A 23801-nucleotide genomic window follows, 5' to 3' on the forward strand; every position below is an offset into this window, starting at 1 on the left:
TACAGGTGCTGTGGGGAAGGGAAGGAGGTAAGACAGGGGGATGGAGAGGGGGACGAGGGGAGATCCAAGTCAGAGGGTGGGAGATTTAACCCCCATTTTGCAGATGGGGCAGCTGAGGCACTGAGAAGTGACTTGCCGAAGGTCACACAGAAGGCAGGCCCGTGCTCTTTCCACTAGGCCATGCTGCTTCCCCTGAGTACTTAGAACAGTGCTAGGCACAGAGTATGTCCTTTATAACAATTATTCTTAAATACATTGAACGGTTAATCATCCCTTATGTTTTCCTTTTTCTCAATTCCTACAAAGCCAGATTGCTGTTCGTTCATTCATTCATTCAGTCACATTTATTGAGCACTTACTGTGTGCAGAGCACTGTCCTAAGCACTCGGGAAGTACAAGTTGGCAACAAGTACAAGTGTTGTGCTTAGCTACTTTTGGTTTTCCAACATTACGGCAACAATGTGGTTCTTGGTCAAAAGCATAGGAAGGATGTGAAACTTGCAAAAGATTCTTATTTTCACTGAGATATATAGAGCATGCTGAGATGATGCAGTGCTATCTGAGGAAAGGCCAGGTCTCTTAGTTTGGTCTAGCCCTTAATACCCCCAGTTGCCATTCTGTCTAATTTTCTCACAAAGATTAGGTTTTCTGTCACTGCAGCACTAGTTAGTGCGCTGCTTAAATTTAAATTAAATTATGGCACTTGTTAAGCACTTAGTATGTGCCAAGCATTGTTCTGAGCATGGGGTAGAGACAAGAAAATCAGGTTGGACACAGTCCCTGTCCCATTTGGAGCTCACAATTGAGGTAGAATAATAATTATGGTATTTGTTAAGTGTGTACTATGTTCCAGGCACTATACTAGGCACTGGGTGCTTAACAAATACCATCACTATAATTATTCACTCTTGATTTTTGGCTTAGGCTGGCAAAATCTGTGGTCCGCTAGACTGTTAGCTCATGGTGGAAGGAAGTCTGTTATATTGTGTGTTGTACTCTCCTGAGCGCCTAGTACAGTGCCCTGCACACAGTAAGCATCAATAAATACAATTGATGTCCACTCTCTATGCCAAGTCCTTGTAAAATCCTCGGTCTAGTTTCTTCTAGCTGCACTTAGGGACCCCCACCCCTCATGTTTATTTTGTTATGTTGTCTGTCTCCCCCTTCTAGACTGTAAACCCGTTGTTGGGTAGGGACCATCTCTATGTGTTGCCAAATTGTATTTCCCAAGCTCTTAGTACAGTGCTCTGCACATAGTAAGCGCTCAATAAATACGATTGAATGAATGAATGAATGAATGCAAGCAAATCAAGTTGGACACAGACAGTCTCACTCCCCATTTTACAGATGAGGTAACTGAGGCCCAGAGAAGTAAGGTGATTTGCCCACATCACACAGCAGACAAGTGGCAGAGTAGAGATTAGAGCCTATGACCTTCTAACTTCCAGGCCTGTGCTCTATCCGCTATGCCACGCCAATCCCCATTTTACAGATGAGGAAACTGAGGGGCAGAGAAGTTCAGTTACTTGCCCAAGGTCACCCGGCAGGCAAGTAGGGAAGCAGAGATTAGAGCCCAGGGCCTCTGACCGCCAGGCCTGTGCTGTGTCCGCCAGGCCTCGGTGCTTAGATAATAGACTTCCATGACAGTGTTCAGGTCTGTGTTGCCACTGTCATCATCATCATCATCATCAATCGTATTTATTGAGCACTTACTACGTGCAGAGCACTGTACTAAGCTCTTGGGAAGTACAAATTGGCAACATATAGAGACAGTCCCTACCCAACAGTGGGCTCACAGTCTAAAAGGGGATTTTGGGCTGCATATATGGCTTCTGTGGTGCGTGTTATTTCATTGTCTCAGGTTTCTTTGGATTGAAAATCAGCCAGCCATACCTGGCTCTTTGGGGAATTCCAATTACAATAGGTGTGGCTCGTCGATTGCACCCTTCTATGTCCCAATCTTCTGTGTCCCGCAATTCCCCAGTGACTGTCTTTGGAACTTTGGATAATGCCCGAAATCTGTGGAGGTGGAAGATTTTCTGACATCCAGGGCTCTTGTTGTACCCTCCGGCAGGGGGTTAAAATAAATTGAACGGGACCGAGTCCCACGAAGGATCCGTGCTTTATTTAGCCCATCGGTGCAGGGGCCTGGTTCAGATGGAGCACATTGGGCACTCCTGAGTCTGACATGGCTAGTCGGGTCATCATGAATTACGATTCGAACTTGATGCTCTTTTCAAGGCAGCCAAATTTACCAAGTAGTTTCCCAGTCCCCATCACAGTAAGTGCTCAATAAATACAGTCGAATGAATGAATCCACCGATCGTGCCAAAAACGGCAAACAGAAACGCCTTCCCGTCAGCTTTAAAGCACTCAGTCGGCTCGCCCCCTGCTACCTCCCTCCCTTCTAGACTGTGAACCCGTCGTTGGGCAGGGACCGTCTCTATATGTTGCCGACTTGTACTTCCCGAGCGCTTAGTACAGTGCTCTGCACACAGTAAGCGCTCAATAAATACGATTGAATGAATGAACGAATGATTTCCTTCTACAGTCCAGCCCGCACACTACCCTCCGCTAGCGCCAGCTTACTCACTGTGCCCTGATGACCCTTTCCCCACATATTTATTCTATTTATTTTATTTTGTTCGTATGTTTGGTTTTGTTCTCTGTCTCCCCCTTTTAGACTGTGAGCCCACTGTTGGGTAGGGACTGTCTCTATATGTTGCCAATTTGTACTTCCCAAGGGCTTAGTACAGTGCTCTGCACATAGTAAGCGCTCAATAAATACGATTGATGATGATCTCCACCTCCCTGCCACTTGCCTGCTGGGTGACCTTGGGCAAGTAACTTCCCTTCGCTGGGCCTCAGTTACCTCAACTGGAAATTGGGGATTGAGACTCGGAGCTCTAGGTGGGACAGGCAGTTACTTCATCTGTAAATTGGGGATTGAGACTCGGAGCCCTAGGTGGGACAGGAACTGCGTCCACCCCGATTTATTTGTATCCACCCCAGCACTCAGAAAAGTGCCTGGCATTTAAGTAAGCGCTTAACAAATGCCATTATTATTATCCCAGGTCCACTTAATTCCGGGCCCGTGCTCTTTCCAGTAGGCCATGCTGCTTCTCTATTCTTGAAGATGTTAGCAGGCACTCTGTTGGATCCAGATTATCTTCCCTCCTGTCTCCTTTCCCTGCCTCTCCCCTTCCTTGCCTTTTTCTCTTCCTCTCTCCTCAGCTGATCTCTTGTGAGTTTTTTAGCCTGGGATGCTGTTTCTAAAGTCCTTTCAACCCCTAAGTGAAAGGGGTTCTATCTATCTCTCTCTCTCTCTCTCCCCCTGCTCCCCCTTCCCCTCACCTCCCACACATCCCGTCTCTTCCCCCAGTAAGTGGCTGGGTTTGGCCCCCTTTTTTTTTAAAAAAAAAGGTATTTGTTAAGCACTTACTATGTGCCTGGTACTCTGCTAAGCTCTGGGGTAGATTCCAATCAATCAGGCTGGATAAATGGTCCGTGTCTCACATGGGTCTCACATTCTTCACCACCATTTAACAGATGAGGTAACTGAGGCACAGAGAAGTTAAGTGATTTGTCCAACACCGCACAGCGGGCAAGTGGCAGAGCGGGGATTAGAACCCAGATTTATTCTCTTTTTGCCGCTCGGGGCCTATTCCGGAGCCAGTCAAGCAAGCACTCTGTGGGGATGCTGCTGGATGTAGCAGGATGGTGGAGTGGGTAGCACACAGGCCAGGGAGTTAGAAGGTCATGGGTTCTAATCCTGGCTCTGCCACTTGTCTGCTGTGTGACCTTGGGCAAATCCCTTCACTTCCCTGGGCCTCAGTTACCTCCTCTGTAAAATGGGGTTTGAGACTGTGAGCCCCACGTAGGACAGGGGCCGTGTCCAACCCGATTGGCTTGTATCCACCTGTATATATGTTTGTACGTATTTATTACTCTATTTATTTTACTTGTACATATCTATTCTATTTATTTTATTTTGTTAAAATGTTTGGTTTTGTTCTCTGTCTCCCCCTCCTAGACTGTGAGCCCACTGTTGGGTAGGGACCGCCTCTATATGTTGCCAACTTGTACTTCCCAAGCGCTTAGTACAGTGCTCTGCACACAGTAAGCGCTCAATAAATACGATTGGTTGATTGATTGATTGATTGATTGATCCACCCCAGTGCTCAGGAAAGTGCCTGGAGTATAGTAAGCGCATAACAAATACTATAATTATTATAGTCATGTGTGTGTGTCTAGACTGTGAACCCATTGTTGGTCAGGGATTGTATCTATTTGTTGCTGAATTGTACTGTCCAAGCACTTAGTACAGTGCTGTGCACACAGTAAGTGGTCAGTAAATACAATCGATTGAATGAATAGCAATATATGTAATACACACACCTGAACTATATTAGCTTACATATGGTATTAGGTATATTGCTTATATAATAATGATAGCATTTATTAAGCGCTTACTATGTGCAAAGCACTGTTCTAAACACTTATATATGGTATGTTGGTTTAACTGCCATAGTACAGTGCTCTGCACAGAGTAAGCGCTCAATAAATACGATTGAATGAATATATATATGGTATGGTATATATGGTATACCATATATGGCTTATATGGCTTATATGGAATATATGGCTTATATATGGCTTATATATGGTATGTTGGTATAGACAACATGAACCAGAATTGTACATTGCATTTATGGAATAATTTTCAGAGAGATTCTAAAAGTGTATGAAAAGAAGCAAACGAAGGAGGGTCACCTTTTTGTTAAAATAGGGCCGTTTAACAGTTTAATGAGAGCAGCTCCATGTACCCTTCCTTCCTGCCTCCCGCTGGAAGTGTCTGGACTGATAGGAATTTATGGCGATATCCAATACCGGGACCCGCCGATCCCTTTTCTCACCAGAAAGCAAACACCTCCTTTGTTCATTAAATCAATTGAGTGCACAGTCTCTCCTCTACAGAGTGCTAAGGTTGTGACAAACTGACAGTCAAGAAATTCAAAATTAAAAGTACTTTTCTGTGTACAAATTTCTGTAATCCCTAATTTTATTCTCTTAACAGGAATAGAGTATACCGTACCCATTTGGAGTTGTGATAATAATAATAATACGTAAGTGCTTACTATTTTTCGGGCACTGGGGTAGATACAAGCCAATCGGGTTGGACACACAGACCTTGTCCCACAAACGGCTCACAATCTCAAAAATTGTATTTCATTATACTTTAAACTGACTCTCATATTCTTAGCTGCTATTCATAAGTTTTTTCATTTGTTTTGTCATCTCCGTACCTCCGAACATACTTTTTCCCCATCATTTTGATCAAAAGCATGTCATGGCTTAGCGGAAAGAGCATGACTTGAGAGTCAGAGGACATGGGTTCTAATCCCGGCTCCACCATTTCTCTGCTGTGTGACCTTGGACAGGCCACTTAACTTCTCTGTGCCTCAGTTGCCTCATCTGTAAAATGGGGACTGGGATTGTGAGCCCCACATGGGACAACCTGATTACCCTGTCTCTATACCAGAGCGTAGAACAGTGTTTGGTACATAGCAAGCGCTTAACAAGTACCATGATTATTATTATTATTTGTGCATTGTGGAGAAATTACAAAGGAAGTAGCCCCTAGCTTACAGTCTCATGAGAAAGACAGACCAATCCTGGCCCTGTCACTCATCTGCTGTGTGACCCTGGGCAAGTCACTTCACTTCTCTGGGCCTCAGTTACCTCATCTGGGAAACAGGGATTAAGACTGTGAGCTCTCTATGGGACAGGAACTGTGTCCAATCCAATTACCTTAGAACAGTGCTTTGCACGTTAATAAATACCATTATTAATTACCTTGTATCTACTCCAGCGCTTAGTACAGTAAGATCTTACCAAATGCCACAATTATTATTATTATTACTATCATTAACAAAGCACAAACACACAAAGATCCGATTAGTAAAAAGTGCAAAGTTCCAAAAACAGAACCGTATATAATAATGATATTCCTGTTAAGAGAATAGAATTAGGGATTACAGAAATTTGTACGCAGAAAAGAGAGAAGCAGCGTGGCTCAGTGGAAAGAGCCCGGGCTTTGGAGTCGGAGGTCATGGGTTCAAATCCCGGCTCCGCCACTTGTCAGCTGGGTGACTTCGGGCAAGTCGCTTCACTTCTCTGGGCCTCAGTTCCCTCATCTGGAAAATGAGGATTAAAACTGTGAGCCCCCTGTGGGACAACCTGATCGCCTTATAACCTCCCCAGCGCTTAGAACAGTGCTTGGCACATAGTAAGCGCTTAATAAATACTATTATTATTATTATTATTATTATTATTATTATTATTATTATTATTATTAATATAATTAAACTGTTTTCTGAGCTCTTCATGTGAGCTGACCAAAGGGACGGGGAGTAGGCTGTGTAACCACAAAGGGTTGCTGTGGGGTGGAAGGCATTTGAAGCTGGTTGGGGGGGGGGGGGAGAGAGATGTTGTGTGTGTGTGTTTGTGTGTATGTACACATAAGTAGGTGTGTTGTAAATTGTTGCGCTGGTCTGCCACACTGGAGGACATGAGTTGGAAAAAAGAAGGGGAGAAGGGCAGAAGGGTAATAGGGAAAGAGCCTTAACTGGTTAGAAGGTTTTATTTGACCCAAGAAGCAACTTTTGGCTTTTGGTGGAGAAAAGCGAGGGAAATCTGATGCTTGAAAATCACAATTCTGACCTCTGGGTGAGCGAGAATCAGAGGCAGGAAAGGAAGGATCCCTCATTGCTCGACCCTCCAGTACCGTATTTATCAACTTGCTCCGACTGCACATATTAGCTTTACCCGGGTGGCACTAAATCAGGATAGGTCTGGGTTGGAATAGGTCCAACCGCACCAGGAGCCTCTGTAATCGATACGCAGGTACTAAATTCAGGCGGCATTCTTTAGAGACGGCGAAAGTAAATTCCAGTTACATCTGGAACCTTTTTCTAGACTAGAAAACCAGGTTTTTGAAGGCAGTGGCCGTTTCAAGACGAGCAAGGGATGTGGTCAGAATAAAGGATCCAAAATGTATTAGAAGGGAGGACCAGATATCAGGGTTGCCCAATTCCTGCTGATTAATTCGGGCACGATTTGTTCATTGACTTTGATAGAATGATCTGGTTATTGTTAGAAGGTCTGCACACAGTAAGCGCTCAATAAATACGATCGAAAGAATCCCCCCGTCTTACCTCCTTCCCCTCCCCACAGCACCTGTATATATATGTTTGTAAATATTTATTACTCTTTTTATTTTACTTGTACATATTTATTCTATTTATTTTATTTTGTTGATGTGTTTTGTTTTGTTGTCTGTCTCCCCCTTCTAGACTGTGAGCCCGCTGTTGGGTAGGGACCGTCTCTATATGTTGCCGACTTGTACTTTCCAAGCGCTTAGTACAGTGCTCTGCACACAGTAAGCGCTCAATAAATACGATTGAAAGAATGAATGAATGTATCCCCCCGTCTTACCTACTTCCCCTCCCCACAGCACCTGTGTATATATATATATGTTTGTAAATATTTCTTACTCTATTTTACTTGTACATATTTATTTTGTTTTATTTTGTTAATATGTTTGGTTTTGTTGTCTGTCTCCCCCTTCTAGACTGTGAGCCCGCTGTTGGGTAGGGACCGTCTCTATATGTTGCCGACTTGTACTTTCCAAGCGCTTAGTACAGTGCTCTGCACACAGTAAGCGCTCAATATATACGATCGAATGAATGAATAAATGAATCGGGCAAAGAAATCTTCTATGCAGAAAGCTGAGCCCCAAACTAAGCGTGAGCATCCGACAAATTGGGAATAATAGAGAAAAGATGAGCATGGACCTGGCCTGGGAATGACGCACAAATTCGTGAAGTGTTCCATAATGTTCAACCCTTCTAAAATCACATCTCCTCCAAGGGGCCTTCATTTCAATCCATCAGTTGTATTTACGGGGTGCTTACTGGGTGCAGAACGCTGTACTAAGCGCTTCATTTCCCTTCCTACACTCGCCTCGTCAATGCCTATTCACTTGGCTGTACCCGTTGACCACTCTGATGGTCATCCCAGCATCCTTGCACGCAACGGGGAGAGCACCAGCCTGGGAATCAGAAGGATCTGGGTTCCAATCCCACCTGCACTGCTTGTCGGCTGTGTGACCTTGGGCAAGGCACTTAACTTCTCTGTGCCTCAGTTACCTCGTCTGGAAAATGGGGATTAAAACTGTAAACCCCGTGTGGGACAGGGACTGTGTCCAACCTGATTAGCTCGTATCTACCCCAGCGCTTGACCCGTAGTAGGCACTGAACAAATACCATCATCATCATCATCATTGTTATTATTATTATTTCTGTTTCAGGCCTAGACTTTGATCACTGAGATGCTCACTTATAGTGTTCCTTCATTGGGGAATTTTTGTACCATGGATGGGTACGTACTGTGAAGAATGCCAATCAGGCCATCAGTGATATTTATATTGAGCGCTTATTATTATTATTATTATTATTATTATTATTTTTATTATTATTATGTGCAGATGCTGTACTAAGCACTTGAGAGAGTCCAGCACAACAGAATTCAAGGTTGTCATTCTGGTAGTTGCAGATAGTGTAAAAGTAGGCAAAGCTATCAATTTGCTAGCCGTTATGGGCAGGAAACGTGTCTCCCAACTCCATTGTATTGTGCTTTCCCGAGCACTTAGTACAGTGCTCTGCACACAGTAAGTGCTCATTAAATATATATTACTCTATTTATTTATTTATTTATTTTATTTGTACATATCTATTCTATTTATTTTATTTTGTTAGTATGTTTGGTTTTGTTCTCTGTCTCCCCCTTTTAGACTGTGAGCCCGCTGTTGGGTAGGGACTGTCTCTCTATGTTGCCAATATGTACTTCCCAAGCACTTAGTACAGTGCTCTGCACATAGTAAGCGCTCAATAAATACGATTGATGATGATGATGATGATGATGATTAAATACGTTTGATTGAAATTTGAGGTGATGGATACTCACCGTATTTAGGGCGCCCATCCAAATAAAGCCAGGACTGGGAATCATTTCTGTTGGAAAGAGCACAGGCCCGGGAATCAGGACATCTGGGTTCTAATCTCGACTCTGCCACTCCTATGCTCTGTGACTTGGGCCAAATCACTTATAATAATAATAATAATATAAATAATAATAATAATAATAATATTTCTGAAGTGCTTGCTATGTGCCAAGCATGTTCTAAGCGCTGGGGTAGATACAAGGTAAGCAGGTTGTCCCACGTGGGGCTCACCATCTTAATCCCCATTTTACAGATGAGGTAACTGAGGCACAGAGAAGTTAAGTGGCTTGCTCAAGGTCACACAGCAGTCAAGTGGCAGAGGCAGGATTAGAACCCACGTCCTCTGGCTCCCAAGCCTGTGCTAAGAGCTGAGGTAAGTACAATACAAAAGGACAGACAGGGAATATATCCTTTGGGACCCGACTCAGTGCAATCCATCACTACTGCTACTGACAAACAGTAATAATAATAATAATAATAACGATAATGGTATTTGTTAAATGCTTACTATGTGCAAAACACTGTTCTAAGCGCTGGGGAGGTTACAAGGTGATCAGGTTGTCCAACGGGGGACTCACAGTTTTAATCCCCATTTTACAGATGAGGTAACTGACTCCCCCCCACTTCTAGACTGTGAGCCCGCTGATGGGTAGGGACCGCCTCTATATGTTGCCAACTTGGACTTCCCAAGCGCTTAGTACAGTGCTCTGCGCACAGTAAGCGCTCGGTAAATACGATTGAATGAATGAATGAACAGAGAAGTTAAGTGACTTGCCCAAAGCCACACAGCTGACAGTTGGCGGAGCCGGGATTTGAACCCATGACCTCTGACTCCGAAGCCCGGGCTCTTTTCACCGAGCCACGCTGCTGTTTATTCACTTAACAGCTCTGTGCCTCAGTTACCTCATCTGTAAAATGGGGATTAAGACTGTGAGCCCCACGTGGGACAACCTGATTACCTTGTATCCACCCCTGCACTTAGAACAGTGCTTGGCACAGAGTAAGCACTTAACAAATACCAACATTATTATATACCTCTATGGTCAAAGAAAGGATATTCGAACTCATGTTGAGGTTTCATAACCAAATTTATTTTATTGTCTGTCTCCCCCTGTAAGAGCTAAGTTCCCTGAGGGCAGGGACTCTCTATGGACTCTACTTTCTTGTAACCTAAATGATTCTCTATCGACTCTGCTTTCTTATAATCTCCTAAATGCTTAGTGCTTTGCTCTGCATAAAGACTATTGTTTGATCGACTGATTGATAATTATATCCCACTAAAATCTGGACTCCTTTAGTGTGGCATAAACCTCCAGAGAGTTCTCTGTGCCTGTCCTTTTCGGAACCTATAAAGATGCAAAATTACAAAAGTTTTTAAGTAATATTAGGAAAAAGCAGTTAAATAAGCCAGGCAGGAGAAGGAACTCGAGTTCTAGTGAATAAAATTATGGTATTTGCTAAGCACTGATTGTGTGCCAGGCACTGTACTAAACGCTGGGGTAGGTAGAAGCAAATCAGGTCGGACACAGTCCCTTGTCCCACGCGGGGCTCGTAGTCTCAAACCCCATCATCATCATCAATCGTATTTATTGAGCGCTTACTATGTGCAGAGCACTGTACTAAGCGCTTGGGAAGTACAAATTGGCAACATATAGAGACCCCATTTGACAGATGAGGTAACTTGGGCACAGAGAAGTGAAGTGACTTGCCCAAGGTCACAGAGCAGACAGTAGTAATAATTGTGGTGTTCATTAAGTGCTTACTGTGTGCCAGGCACTGTACTAAGTGCTGGAGTGGATACAAGGAAATCGGGTTGGATACAGGCCCTGTCCCACATAGGACTCAGTCTCTCTCCCCATTTGACAGATGAGGTCACTGAGACACAGAGAAGTGAAGTGACTTAACCAAGGTCACACAGCAGACAAGTGGCGGAGCCGGGATTAGAAGGAGATTGTGCTTTTCGGGCGCCAGATAATCCGTTGAAGTTCTTCTGCCCCAAAGAGGTTTCCACGATGATAGTCAAAATTAGTAAATGACAATACCAAAAGGAATTGCATAGCAAGTCATCTTGTTTGGTTAATTCTAGAAGAATAACTCTCTCTTTAACATGTTTTCCTTTTTACAGGAAACCCGGGAATTGCTGGCTTTTATATACCATTTCTGAAGGCGTTATACGCTGGACTCCGCAAGCGTTATCCAGTTTGGGTCATCAGCCATGCGGGACACATTATGGCCCCAGGTGGCACGAAGGTGGTGGAGACCCTTAATGGTAATACTATTTTTCTTAATCATATAATCATCATCATCATCAATCGTATTTATTGAGCACTTACTCTGTGCAGAGCACTGTACTAAGCGCTTGGGAAGTACAAATGGGCAACATATAGAGACAGTCCCTACCCAACAGTGGGCTCACAGTCTAAAAGGGGGAGACAGAGAACAAAACCAAACATACTAACAAAATAAAATAAATAGAATAGATATGTACAAGTAAAGTAAATACAGTAATAAATATGTACAAACATATATACATATATACGGGTGCTGTGGGGAAGGGAAGGAGGTAAGATGGGGGGGATGGAGAGGGGGACGAGGGGGAGAGGAAGGAAGGGGCTCAGTCTGGGAAGGCCTCCTGGAGGAGGTGATCTCACAGTAGGGCCTTGAAGGGAGGAAGAGGTATATAATGACACTAATTAGGCATGAAAAAGGAATTGTAATATTTTTAGAGATCAGCGATATGATAGGTACTAATGCAGAATAGTTTAACTGCCCAGTTATCTAATCAAATCCATGGCAGTTCAGTTCTGTGGTAGAATTCCTTGCCAGGTTCGTTGTCATTTCAGGAAAGGTGTGGTGCAAAACAGCCAAAATTATACTGGAATGCTCGGAATAGAATTCATGCATATTTATTGAGCGCTTACTGTGTGCGGAGCACTGTTCTAAGCACTTGGAAAGTACAGTTCGGCAACAGATTGATAAGATGGAAGAGGTTCACCATTGCCTCCTTTCGGGCGGTAAACGTGAGTCTCTGCCCTCGACTCTCTGCCGTGCCGCTGCGGCCCAGCACAGGTGAGTTTTGACTTGTAGCAGATCGCCTTCCACCTGTCCAAGCTAGGAATGGAAGCGCTTAGTACAGTGCTCTGCACATAGTAAGCGCTCAGTAAATACGATTGATGATGAATGGAATGGGTAGGACTCTGCCTGACTCTCCCTCCCATAGTCGAGACTGGTAGAGGACTGGAAACTCTTCAGGTGCGAGCCTGAGAGGGGTATACCTCGGTAGATATCCGTAATTTATGGCATTCTCCCCTTCTAGACCGCAAGCTCACTGTGGGCAGGGAACGTGTCTGCCAACTCTGTGGTATTGTACTCTCCCAAGCGCTCTGCATGCAGTAAGTGCGCAATCGATGCCAGGGATTGATTGATCAACTCAAATAAGGCATAATAAATAATACAGGTAATTTTGGAATTTGTTAAGCGCTTACTACGCGCCAGGCCCTGTTCTAAGCACGGTAATCAGGGTGGCCCACGTGGGGCTCACAGTCTTCATCCCCATTTTCCAGATGAGGTAACTGAGGCGCAGAGAAGTGACTTGCTCGAGGTCACATAGCAGACCAGTGGAGGAGCTGGGATTAAAGCCTATGTCCTCTGACTCCGAAGCCCGTGCTCCCGCCACTGGGCCATGCTGCTTCTCCGGAAGGCGTCTTCTTCCTTCTCCCCCAGAAGGATTGGGGCGTCCTCACCCTGCCCGGTCCAGTTGGTGAAAGTCAGATTGGTGGAGGTGCGTGATAAGCTGGGGGCATAGAGAAGCAGCGTGGCTCAGCGGAAAGAGCCCGGGCTTTGGAGGCAGAGGTCATGGGTTCAAATCCCGGCTCCGCCAATTGTCAGCCTGTGTGACTTTGGTCAAGTCACTTCGCTTCTCGGGGCCTCAGTTACCTCATCTGGAAAATGGGGATGAAGACTGTGAGCCCCACGTGGGACAACCTGATCGCCTTGTAGCCTCCTCAACGCTTAGAACAGTGCTTTGCACATATTAAGCCCTTAACACATACCATTATTATTATTATTCTTCCTTCAAGATGAAGGGGTCTTTTCAGATTTTTGTTTGCCAGCTGGGCTAGTTGACTGAGTCGCCTTTTATTGCTGTAGACAGCGGCTGAATGGCGATGTCCTGGGGATTGGCTCTTCTCAGTGCCAGGGGGACACAACCAGCTTCCCAACCCCATCTCTCCCCCACCCACCCCTCCGAACCAGGCACCTGTGGCTTCATGGAGCTGCAGATTTGTCAAAACTCCCCTTATCTTCTCACCCAGAGCTTTTTTTTTCCCCACAGTATTTGTTAAGCACCTGCTTTGTACTGAGGCACTGTACTAAACTCCGGAGAAGATACAAGCTAATCAGGTCGGACACAGTCCAAAACCCACTAGGGGCTCACAGTCTTCATCCTCATTTTACTGGTGGCGGAAATGAGTTACCCAAGATCACGCAGCAGACAAGTGGCGAAGCTGGTTTTAGAACCCAGCTCTGCTGCGACTCTGTCCCTTTCTTTAAGTAATTAATTCATTAATTCACTCGGGCAGTCAGTCATATTTATTGAGCGCTTACTGTGTTCAGAGCACTGTATTAAGCGCTTGGAAAGTACAATTCGGCAACAGAGACAATCCCGACCCAACAACGGGCTCACGGTCTAGAAGGGGGGAGTGCACCTGTATATATGTATATATATTTGTACATATTTTTTTACTCTATTTATTTATTTAATTTATTTGTACATATCTATTCTATTTTATTTTGTTGGTATGTTTGGTTTTGTTCTCTGTCTCCCCCTTTTAGACTGTGAGCCCACTGTTGGGTAGGGACTGTCTCTATATGTTGCCAATTTGTACTTCCCAAGCGCTTAGTACAGTGCTCTGCACATAGTAAGCGCTCAATAAATACAATTGATGATGATGATGATGATGATGATGATGATGAGTCCCCGCTGCTTCTCAGAGCTTCTCTGCTGGGGTTCCAGTGTCGGGTGGCTGTAGACTCAAAGCATCCATAGGCCCTCTGTCCTCCGCTCCCCAAGACTCAAAAGGAAGCTCGTTGCCTTTTGTTGTGAATTGGGCGCCGAGTTCAGGCGAGGGAGCTCATTTGCCCCACTTCGGCTTTCTCTGGCCGAGAGAAGTGGGTGAATCGGAGGCAGCAGTGTAGACCGCTGAAGATTCCGGGGTGGAGAGAGAGAAAAAGCGGGTTCTGTTGACTAGAGCCGAGGCAAGGGGCAGGAGCCGTCGGCCGGGACAGGGGAAATCCTGTCTCCTTGGCCCCAACCAGCAGAGACATTGCAAGTGGTGCGAGAAGAAATCAGGGCCAACGAGAGGCTGATGCTGTAGTTTAATCTTTTTTGTTTTATGGTATTTGCTAAGCGCTTACTATGTGCCAAGCACTGTTCTAACCATAATAATAATAATAATGGCATTTGTTAAACGCTTACTATGTGCCGAGCAATCAATCAATCAATCAATCTTATTTATTGAGCGCTTACTGTGTGCAGAGCACTGTACTAAGCGCTTGGGAAGTACAAGTTGGCAACATAATGTTTGATGTTGGGTCAGGAAGAGGGGCGAAGGGAAGATGGAGAGCTAAATTTAATTATTAGAGGCAGCCTACTGCTTTCCTGACTTGCTCGAATAGGGCTTTTTCTCTCTTTTTGCAATTAGCTAATGACTACGTGGGGCCATGAAAATAACCATTAAGAAAGAGGTCTTGGAATCGATTAAATATTTCATCAGACTTCCAGAAGTCAGGGCTGTTCAAGTCAGAGTGGGTAGTAGAAGGCAGGAGGGGATTATTTCCCTGGTCAAGCACTGGTCTAAGCGCTGGGGTCGATACAAGGTAATGAGCTTGTCCCACGCGGGGCTCACAGTCTTAATCCCCATTGTACAGATGAGGTAGCTGAGGCACAGAGAAGTGAAATGACCTGCCCAAAGTCACACAGCTGACAAGTGTGTCAGCTTACCTCCTTCCCTTCCCCACAGCACCTGTATGTATGTAGAGAAGCAGCGTGGCTCAGTGGAAAGAGCACAGGCTTTGGAGTCAGAGGTCATGGGTTCGAATCCCGGCTCCGCCACATGTCTGCTGTGTAACCTTGGGCAAGTCACTTAACGTCTCTGAGCCTCAGTTACCTCATCTGTAAAATGGGGATTAAGACTGCGAGCCCCACGTGGGACAACCTGATCACTTTGTATCCCCCAAGCGCTTAGAACAGTGCTTTGCACATAGTAAGCGCTTAACAGATGCCAACATTATTATTATTATTATATGTATATATATTTGTACATATTACTCTATCTTGTACATATCTATTCTATTTATTTTATTTTGTTAGTATGGTTTTGTCTTCTGTCTCCCCCTTCTAGACTGTGAGCCCGCCGTTGGGTAGGGACTGTCTCTATGTGTTGCCGACTTGTACTTCCCCAGCGCTTAGTACAGTGCTCTGCACACAGTAAGCGCTCAATAAATACGATTGATTGATTGGTTGAAGTGGCGGAGCTGGGATTAGAACCCACGACCCCTGGCTCCCCAGCCCAGGCTCTTTCCACGAAGCCACGCTGCTTCTGCGGGGCGGTTACCCTCTTTGGGAAGCACTTCATTGCACTCTGTGATACTTTTAAGTGTATCCAAGAGTTAATCTACCTGTATCCAAAACTACTCGTACTAATGGTACTGTAAGATTTCTCATGAAAGATTCGCACCTCAATTTTTAGCCCTGGGCCGAGCCATCCGAAGTGTTCAAGATGAAAGTGAAAGCTGGAATTTCAGGGTATTTCGGTCTAATTGCCACTAAACATTCCAGTCCAACGGCAAACTCCAAGCCAAACAACATTAACACCTTGGCACTGGGAGAAGAGATTTCCCAAGGCTCCTAACACCTTGTACAATAGTTCAGGTTTTCATTATTGGATGAAATGAGCACCTGGGAAATCACAAATCACAGCATCAGGAAATGTCTCATTTTGGAATTTTTCTGTTTTCGAAGGCAGTGTCCCCTGTTTGTTTTGTATCTTAAAGCTTAATGCCAGTTGGTACAATGAACTATGCAGCAAGAATTTTTAACATTTTATCTTGTATTTTCGAAGGTGATCAACCTCCCACTAAAACGTATATTTGGATATTTAGAAAGAAGAGAGAGATTGTTTTTTATCTCACACAGATCTTAAAACATCAGAAATAACTCTTGCCTCCTTCCCAGTCCAGAAATTTGTTTTTTTATTACCAGTGTGTTTCAAATTCATGAATATATTACATTTTGCCTTCATTTAGAATGTGAATATTAATTCTCAGAGAAAACCCCCAGGCCCAGCTTCCCACCTCCTTCTTCCTCAGGATATGTCGCTGGCCTTGATCCTTTCATTCATTCATTCAGTCGCTTAGAACAGTGCTTTGCACATAGTAAGCGCTTAACAAATGCCAACATTATTATTATTATTATTATTATTATTATTATTATTATTCAGTTGTATTTATTGAGCGCTTGCTGTGTACAAAGCACTGTCCTCAGCTCTTGGGAGAGTACGCTATAACAGCAAACAGACAAATTCCTGCCCGCAATGAGCTCACAGTCTAGTCGGGGAGACAAACATTAATATAAATAAATTACAGATATATATGTATGAGCTGTGGGGATGGGAAGGAGGATGAATGAACGAGCAAGTAAGAGCAGCACAGAAGGGAGTGGATGAAGAGGAGAGGAGGGCTTAATCAGGGAAGGCTTCTTGGAGGAGATATGCCTTCAGTACACAGTAAGCGCTCAATAAATACGATTGATGATGATTGATGAATAAGGTTTCAAAATGGGGGAGAGCAACTGTCTAATAAGAAGAAGAATAATGACGATGGCATTTGTTAAGTGCTTACTATGTGCCAAGCACTGTTCTAAGCACTGGAGTTGATACAAGGTAATCAGGTTGTCCTATGTGGGGCTCACAGTCTCTGTCCCCATTTTACAGATGAGGTAACTGAGGCCCAGAGAAGTGAAGTGATTGGCCCAAGGTCACAAAGCAGACAAGTGGAGGAGCTGGAATTAGAACCCATGACGTTCAGATTCCCAAGCCGGTGTCCTACCTACTACGCCTCTAGACTCTAAGCTTCTCGTGGGCAGGGAATGGATTTCCCAACTCTGTGATATTGTACTCTCCCAGTCACTTAGCACAGTGCTCCGTACAGAAGAGTTCAATAAATGCCCCTGACTTACTGATTTGGTTTCCAAATGGGAGTGCCCCGTACAGCTGTTATTTGGGCATCCTGCTGGTATTTCTTCTCCTCGTTTGTCCCGTGACGCAGACATTTCTAAACCCCAGCTCACACAGTTAATTGGTGGCGTCCTTCAGCCCCTGTAGGAAAGCCGTAACGATGTCAAGAGGGCTCCGACTTATAATCAATCAATCAATGGTATTTATTGAGTGCTTACTGGATGCAGAGCACGGTTTTACGGGCTTGGGAGAGTGCGTTACAACCGACATGTGCCCTGCCCACAAGGAGCTTTCAGTCTAGATTGGGAGACAGACATTCATATAAATCAATAAATTACTGATATGCATAAGCTTAGTACAGTGCTCTGCACACAATAAGCGCTCAATAAATACGATTGATTGATTGATTGATAAGTGCTCTAAGGCCGAGGGAAGGGCGAATATCAAGTGCTCCAACGGTACAGTTCCAAGTGCAGTGTCTGCTAATTCTTTTGTATTTCCGAGAGCTTAATACAGTGCTCTGCACATAGTAAGCGCTCAGTAAATGCCGTTGATCGATTGCATAGGTGACCCAGAAGGCGAAGGGAATCAGGGAAAAGAGAGCTTAATCGGGGAAGGCCTCTGAGAGATGTCAGGTTTGAACTACTTAGGACACGGCTTATATGTTGCCAACTTGTACTTCCCAAGCGCTTAGTACAGTGCTCTGCACACAGTAAGCGCTCAATAAATACCATTGATTGATTGATTGACACAGTTTTTGCTCAGAAGAGTGATGCAAATTCGAAGCATACACACTGGATTAACACCATGACACTGATGCTTGTTCTCTTTTTTCACTTAATAGACTTTATGGGAACATAATTGTGCTAACATATTTCTCACTAGGAGACAAGCAGTAAGAACAGTTGTGTTTCCTGTGGAAATGTCAACGGAAAATTTTGAGAGCACAGTGAGCAGTGTGGCTCAGTGGAAAGAGCCCGGGTTTGGGAGTCGGGGTCTTGGGTTCTAATCCCGGCTCCGCCACATGTCTGCTGTGTGACCTTGGGCAAGTCACTTAACTTCTCTGAGCCTCAGTTCCCTCATCTGTAAAATGGGGATTAAGACTGTGAGCCCCGCATGGGACAAACTGATCACCTTGTATCTCCCCTTCTAGACTGCGAGCCCACTGTTGGGTAGGGACTGTCTCTATATGTTGCCAACTTGTACTTCCCAAGCGCTTAGTACAGTGCTCTGCACACAGTAAGCGCTCAATAAATACGATTGATCCCCAGCACTTAGAACAGTGCTTCGCACATAGTAAGCGCTTAACAAGTGCCATCATTATTATTATTATTATTATTATATGCTTTTCTAAATCAGTGTTACCGTCCCATGCACTATGACTCTGATGGGCGGACACTCATTTCATAGTCACCCATAATTATTCACATCAACTCAGGCTAGACAGTAGACAAAACGTGGAAACTATTTTCTACTTGAAAATTTCCAATTTCTTAAGGCAAGTAATGTGTAGTTCATACATTGCTTATTTTAGAAGCAGCATGGCTTAGTGGAAAGAGCCCGGGCTTGGGAGTCAGAGATCGTGGGTTCTAATCCCGGCTCTACCACTTGTCAGCTGTGTGACTTTGGGCAAGTCACTTAACTTCTCTGTGCCTCAGTTACCTCATCTGTAAAATGGGGATTAAGACTGTGAGCCCCCCATGGGACAACCTGATAGCCTTGTATCTACCCCAGTGCTTAGAACAGTGCTTTGCACATAGTAAGTGCTTAAAAACCATCATTCTTCTTCTTCTCCTTCTTCTTCTTTCTTCTTCTTCTTCTTCTTCTTCTTCTTCTTCTTCTTCTTTCTTCTTCTTCTTTCTTCTTCTTCTTCTTCTTCTTTCTTCTTCTTCTTTCTTCTTCTTCTTTCTTCTTCTTCTTTCTTCTTCTTCTTCTCTTGTTTTGTTATACTCTTCCAAGCACTTACTGTAGTGTTCTGCGCACAGTAAGTGCTCAAAAACTACCGTTGATTGATTAGTTGATTTATTTACAAGTGGTTGAAAGATAATTACCAATAATGTCAGGAAAAAAGCTCTGAATTCATTATGAGCAAGAAAAATTAGATTGTAAAATCCCATTAAATTCTCAAGGGTGAGGACTCTACTTTTTGCTTTTAATTTGCTGTCTCAAACACCTAGTATAATAATGCTCATGCACACAGTACTTGATCAGCGGACACAGTAGGTGATCAATAAAAACTGAATAAGCAATAGAGGGCAATAATTGTACTGTTCCTCATCCAAAATTAATGTCAGTTTCAGGTGCAGGGGTTCTCACGTATGATACCGGTTTAAAAAATGGAAGATCAGTGTGGAAAAAAGCACAGACCTTGAAAGTTTAAAGGGAATAATGTGTTTTACTTCACATTAACACATGAGAGAATTATGAACAGCTAAAAATCCACTCCGGTTGCGTCACATTATCACAATAATAAATTAAGTACAATAGGGAGAACAGATGTTCACCAGTTTCAGAAGGGAGCAATTTTGTGCGAAAAGAAGTGTGAGAAACAAATTGGGGGAATTAGAAGTAGAAAGTCCAGCACTGATTTAGTGCTAGAGCTCTGTTTGTCGGCAACTTTGTTACGAAAAATCCCAAGTCAGACGTTCAGAAGGAGTTAAAATGGAGCACAGAGAAAGTACGTTGCACTCAGTTTCTAGCAGACTAACATAGAAACAAACCAGTAAAGAAAAGCAGCAGTTCAAGTGTATTAAAAAACAAACCCAATGACAATGTAACAGTTTTCATACCATAGTTGACATTATTTGGGTGAAAGAAGTCATATAAATAAAGCTTAAAGAATTAAAGGCTCAAATTCACTCATGAAATTGTGACATCATCTCTTTTTTTCCTCACTCCTCATGGATGTTACTTTGCTAGGAATCACCATCTGTTCTATTTAAGGGCTTGTTAAGCAGTGACGTTTTCCTGCCTGATTCCGTGTCCCGTGACACTCCGAACTGGGTTCCTTTCTCTTCTGACTCTTCATGCCTTCATTTGGGGCGCTTATCCACTCACATGCCTTTAACTCTCACCCCTTTGTGGCTGGCCCAATGACTTCAATTCGCTTGACCTCGCTTGCTTTACAATTTCACCATTCCTCTGGCCTCCCTGCCATCTTACGGTAGGGACTGTCTCTATGTGTTGCTGACTTGTACTTCCCAAGCGCTTAGTACAGTGCTCTGCACACAGTAAGCGCTCAATAAGTACGATTGATTGATTGATTGATCTTACCAGCACCGTAGACTCAATATGACAAAGCTGAAATCTTCTTCTTCATTCCACCCTCCCTTCCTTTTCCTTTCACGCAGTATCACCGCGCTCCCTGCCCCCCGAAGCGTGCAATCTGGGGGCTCATCTTTTATGCTTCAGTGCCTTTTTCACTGCCCCTTTCTCTACACCCTTTCGACCACCTCCTTGGTACCAGCTCTCATCATTCCCCGGCCCCCACCACCACCTGTTTAAAAAATATGGTAGTTCTTAAGCACTTACTATGTGCCCAAGCCCTGGAGTAGATACAACTTAATCAGGTTGGACACAGTCCCTGTCCCACATCGGGCTCACAATCGTGTTTCCCCCTTTTAGACTGTGAGCCCACTGTTGGGTAGGGACTGTCTCTATATGTTGCCAACTTGGACTTCCCAAGCGCTTAGTACAGTGCTCTGCACACTGTAAGCGCTCAATAAATACGATTGATTGATTGATTGATTTTACAGATGAGGTAACTGAGGCTCAGAGAAGTGAAGTGACTTGCCCAAGACCACACAACAGGCAAGCGGAGGAGCCGGGATTAGAACTCAGTTCCTTCTGCTTCCCAGGCCCATGTTTTGTCCACCAGTCCTCCTGTGTGGATTACTTCATCGGTCTTCTAACGGTGACCCTTCCTCTCTTCCGTCTTCATTCTTCACTACACATATGCGCGGATCCTTTTTCTAAAGAGACATCCAGGCAGCATCACTGTGGTATTTGTTAAGCGCTTACTATGTGCCTGACACTGTGCTAAGCCCTGGGGTGGATACAAGCAAATCGGGTTGGACCCGGTCTTTGTCCCACGGTGCTCACAATCTCAATCCTCGTTTTACAGATGAGGTGACTGAAGCACAGAGAAGTGAAGTGACTTCGCTGTGCTCTCCAACCTTCAAAGGCTACTCATTTTTCGCAGCTTCCAACAGAAATTCCTGATCAGTGGATTCAGAGCTCTTCACTTTGTACCTTTTGCTTACACCAGCTCCAACTCTTTGCTCCTCACAAACTAACATTTTAACTAACATTTTAACTGTCGTTTTAACTGTCGGTTTCTCCATCTCACCAGCTCACTCCCCCACCCACCTCCTCTCTGGGTCCCTTCCCAAACAATCTTCCCCTTCCCGAGAGGGCATATGCCACCAGAAACATTTGCATGGATATTGGTTTATTTATTCTAATTATTTGCATATTCAGTTTTATTTTTTTCCCTTGTAGTTTACTTGTAGTTATATTTCTGTTTTTCCTTCTGTTTTCCCACAGCACATGTATGATTTGTACCCGCCTATGGACCTTATTTTTTTTTCTTTTATTGTACTTTCACAAACTCTTAGTAGTTCTCTACATTCAGGTCTTGGACCTGGGCCTGGCCTGTTAATAATAATAATGATGGCATTTATTAAGCGCTTACTATGTGCAGAGCACTGTTCTAAGCGCTGCGGAGGTTACAAGGAGATCAGGTTGTCCCATGGGGGGCTCAGTCTCAATCCCCATTTTCCAGATGAGGGAACTGAGGCCCAGAGGAGTGACTTGCCCAGAGTCACCCAGCTGACAATTGGCAGAGCTGGGATTCGAACCCATGACCCCTGACTACAAAGCCTGTACTCTTTCCACTGAGCCACACTGCTTCTCTAAGCCACTTAGAGAAGGCTCTATTTATTTTATTTTGTTAGTATGTTTGGTTTTGTTCTCTGCCTCCCCCTTTTAGACTGTGAGCCCACTGTTGGGTAGGGACTGTCTCTATATGTTGCCAACTTGTACTTCCCAAGCGCTTAGTACAGTGCTCTGCACACAGTAAGTGCTCAATAAATACGATTGATGATGATGATTCATTAGGTGCTCAGACTGTAAGCTCGTCCTCTAGACGGCAAGCTCATTGTGGGCGGGGAATGTGCCCATTGATTGTTGTATTGTAGTCTCCCAAGCGCTTAGTACAGTGCTCTGCACACAGTAAGCACTCAATAAATACGATTGAATGAATGAGAAGCAGCGTGGCTCAATGGAAAGAGCCCAGGCTTGTGAATCAGAGGTCATGGGTTCAAATCCCGGCTCTGCCAATTGCCAGCTGTGTGGCCTTGGGCAAGTCACTTAACTTCACTGTGCCCCAGTTACCTCATCTGTAAAATGGGGATTAAGACTGTGAGCCCCCCGTGGGACAACCTGATCACCTTGTATTCTCCCCAGTGCTTAGAACAGTGTTTTGCACATGCTAAGCGCTTAACCAATGCCATCAGTATTATTATTATGAATAAATACCAATGAATGAATGAATCAATCAAAGGCCTTTATTAAGTGCCATTTAATAAATGCTATTTATTAGGAGCAGCAGAACACAGTCCTGGGAGTCAGATGGTCATGGATTCGAATCCCAGCTCTGCCGCTTCTCTGCTGTGTGACCTTGGGCAAGTCATTTCACTCTCTGAGCCACAGTTCCCTCATGTGTAAAATGGGGATTGAGACTGCGAGCCCTACGTGGAACAGGGACCGTGTCCAATCCGATTTGCTTGTGCCCACCCCAGCGCTTAGTACAGTGCCGGGCACATAGTGAGCGCTTAACAAATACCACAGTTATTAAGTGCCTCCTACAGCACACTGTTCTACAGTAGAGTAGACAGACTCAGGGCCTCCTACTTAGACTGTGAGCCCCACGTGGGACATCGACTTTAACCAATCTGATCAACTTGTATCTACCCCAGCATTTAGAGCAGTGCTTGACACATAGTAAGCGCTTAACAAATAGCCAGAACAAAACAAAGAAAACAATTGATCTAAAACGTTGGGAAGCAGTGTGGCCTAGTGGAAAGGGCCTTACCTCCTTCCCCTCCCCATTGTACAGATTTATTACTCTAATTTACTGTCACATATTTACTATTCTATTTCTTTTGGTAATGATGTGCATATAGCTATAATTCTATTTATTCTGATGATTTTGCCACCTGTCTACATGCATTGTTTCGTGGTCTGTCTCCCGCTTCTAGACTGTGAGCCCGTTGTTGGGTGGGGACCGCCTCTACATGTTGCCGACTTGTACTTCCCAAGCGCTTAGTACAGTGCTGTGCACACAGTAAGTGCTCAATAAATACGATTGAGTGAATGGGAGTCAGAGGATCTGGGTTCTAATCCTGACTCTGCTGCTTGTCTGCTTCGTGGCCTGGGGCAAGACACTTAACTGTTCTGCTTCAGTAACCTCATCTGTAAAAAGGGGATTAAATCCCCATTCC

The 23801-nt window shown here is 44.3% G+C and overlaps 1 protein-coding gene across 2 annotated transcripts in view; it reads left to right on the forward strand.

Moving 5' to 3' along the window:
* The window catches only part of LDAH (lipid droplet associated hydrolase), a 209495-nt gene that overhangs the window by 39892 nt on the left and 145802 nt on the right, over positions 1–23801 (forward strand). For both annotated transcript variants that reach the window (XM_038751343.1, XM_038751342.1), the window contains exon 3: positions 11190–11333. In XM_038751343.1, the coding sequence (XP_038607271.1) occupies positions 11190–11333 (144 nt within the window). The remainder of the gene's footprint in view (positions 1–11189; positions 11334–23801) is intronic.

This window comes from Tachyglossus aculeatus, chromosome 9 (assembly GCF_015852505.1).
Source record: "Tachyglossus aculeatus isolate mTacAcu1 chromosome 9, mTacAcu1.pri, whole genome shotgun sequence".
Classification (NCBI taxonomy): domain Eukaryota; kingdom Metazoa; phylum Chordata; class Mammalia; order Monotremata; family Tachyglossidae; genus Tachyglossus; species Tachyglossus aculeatus.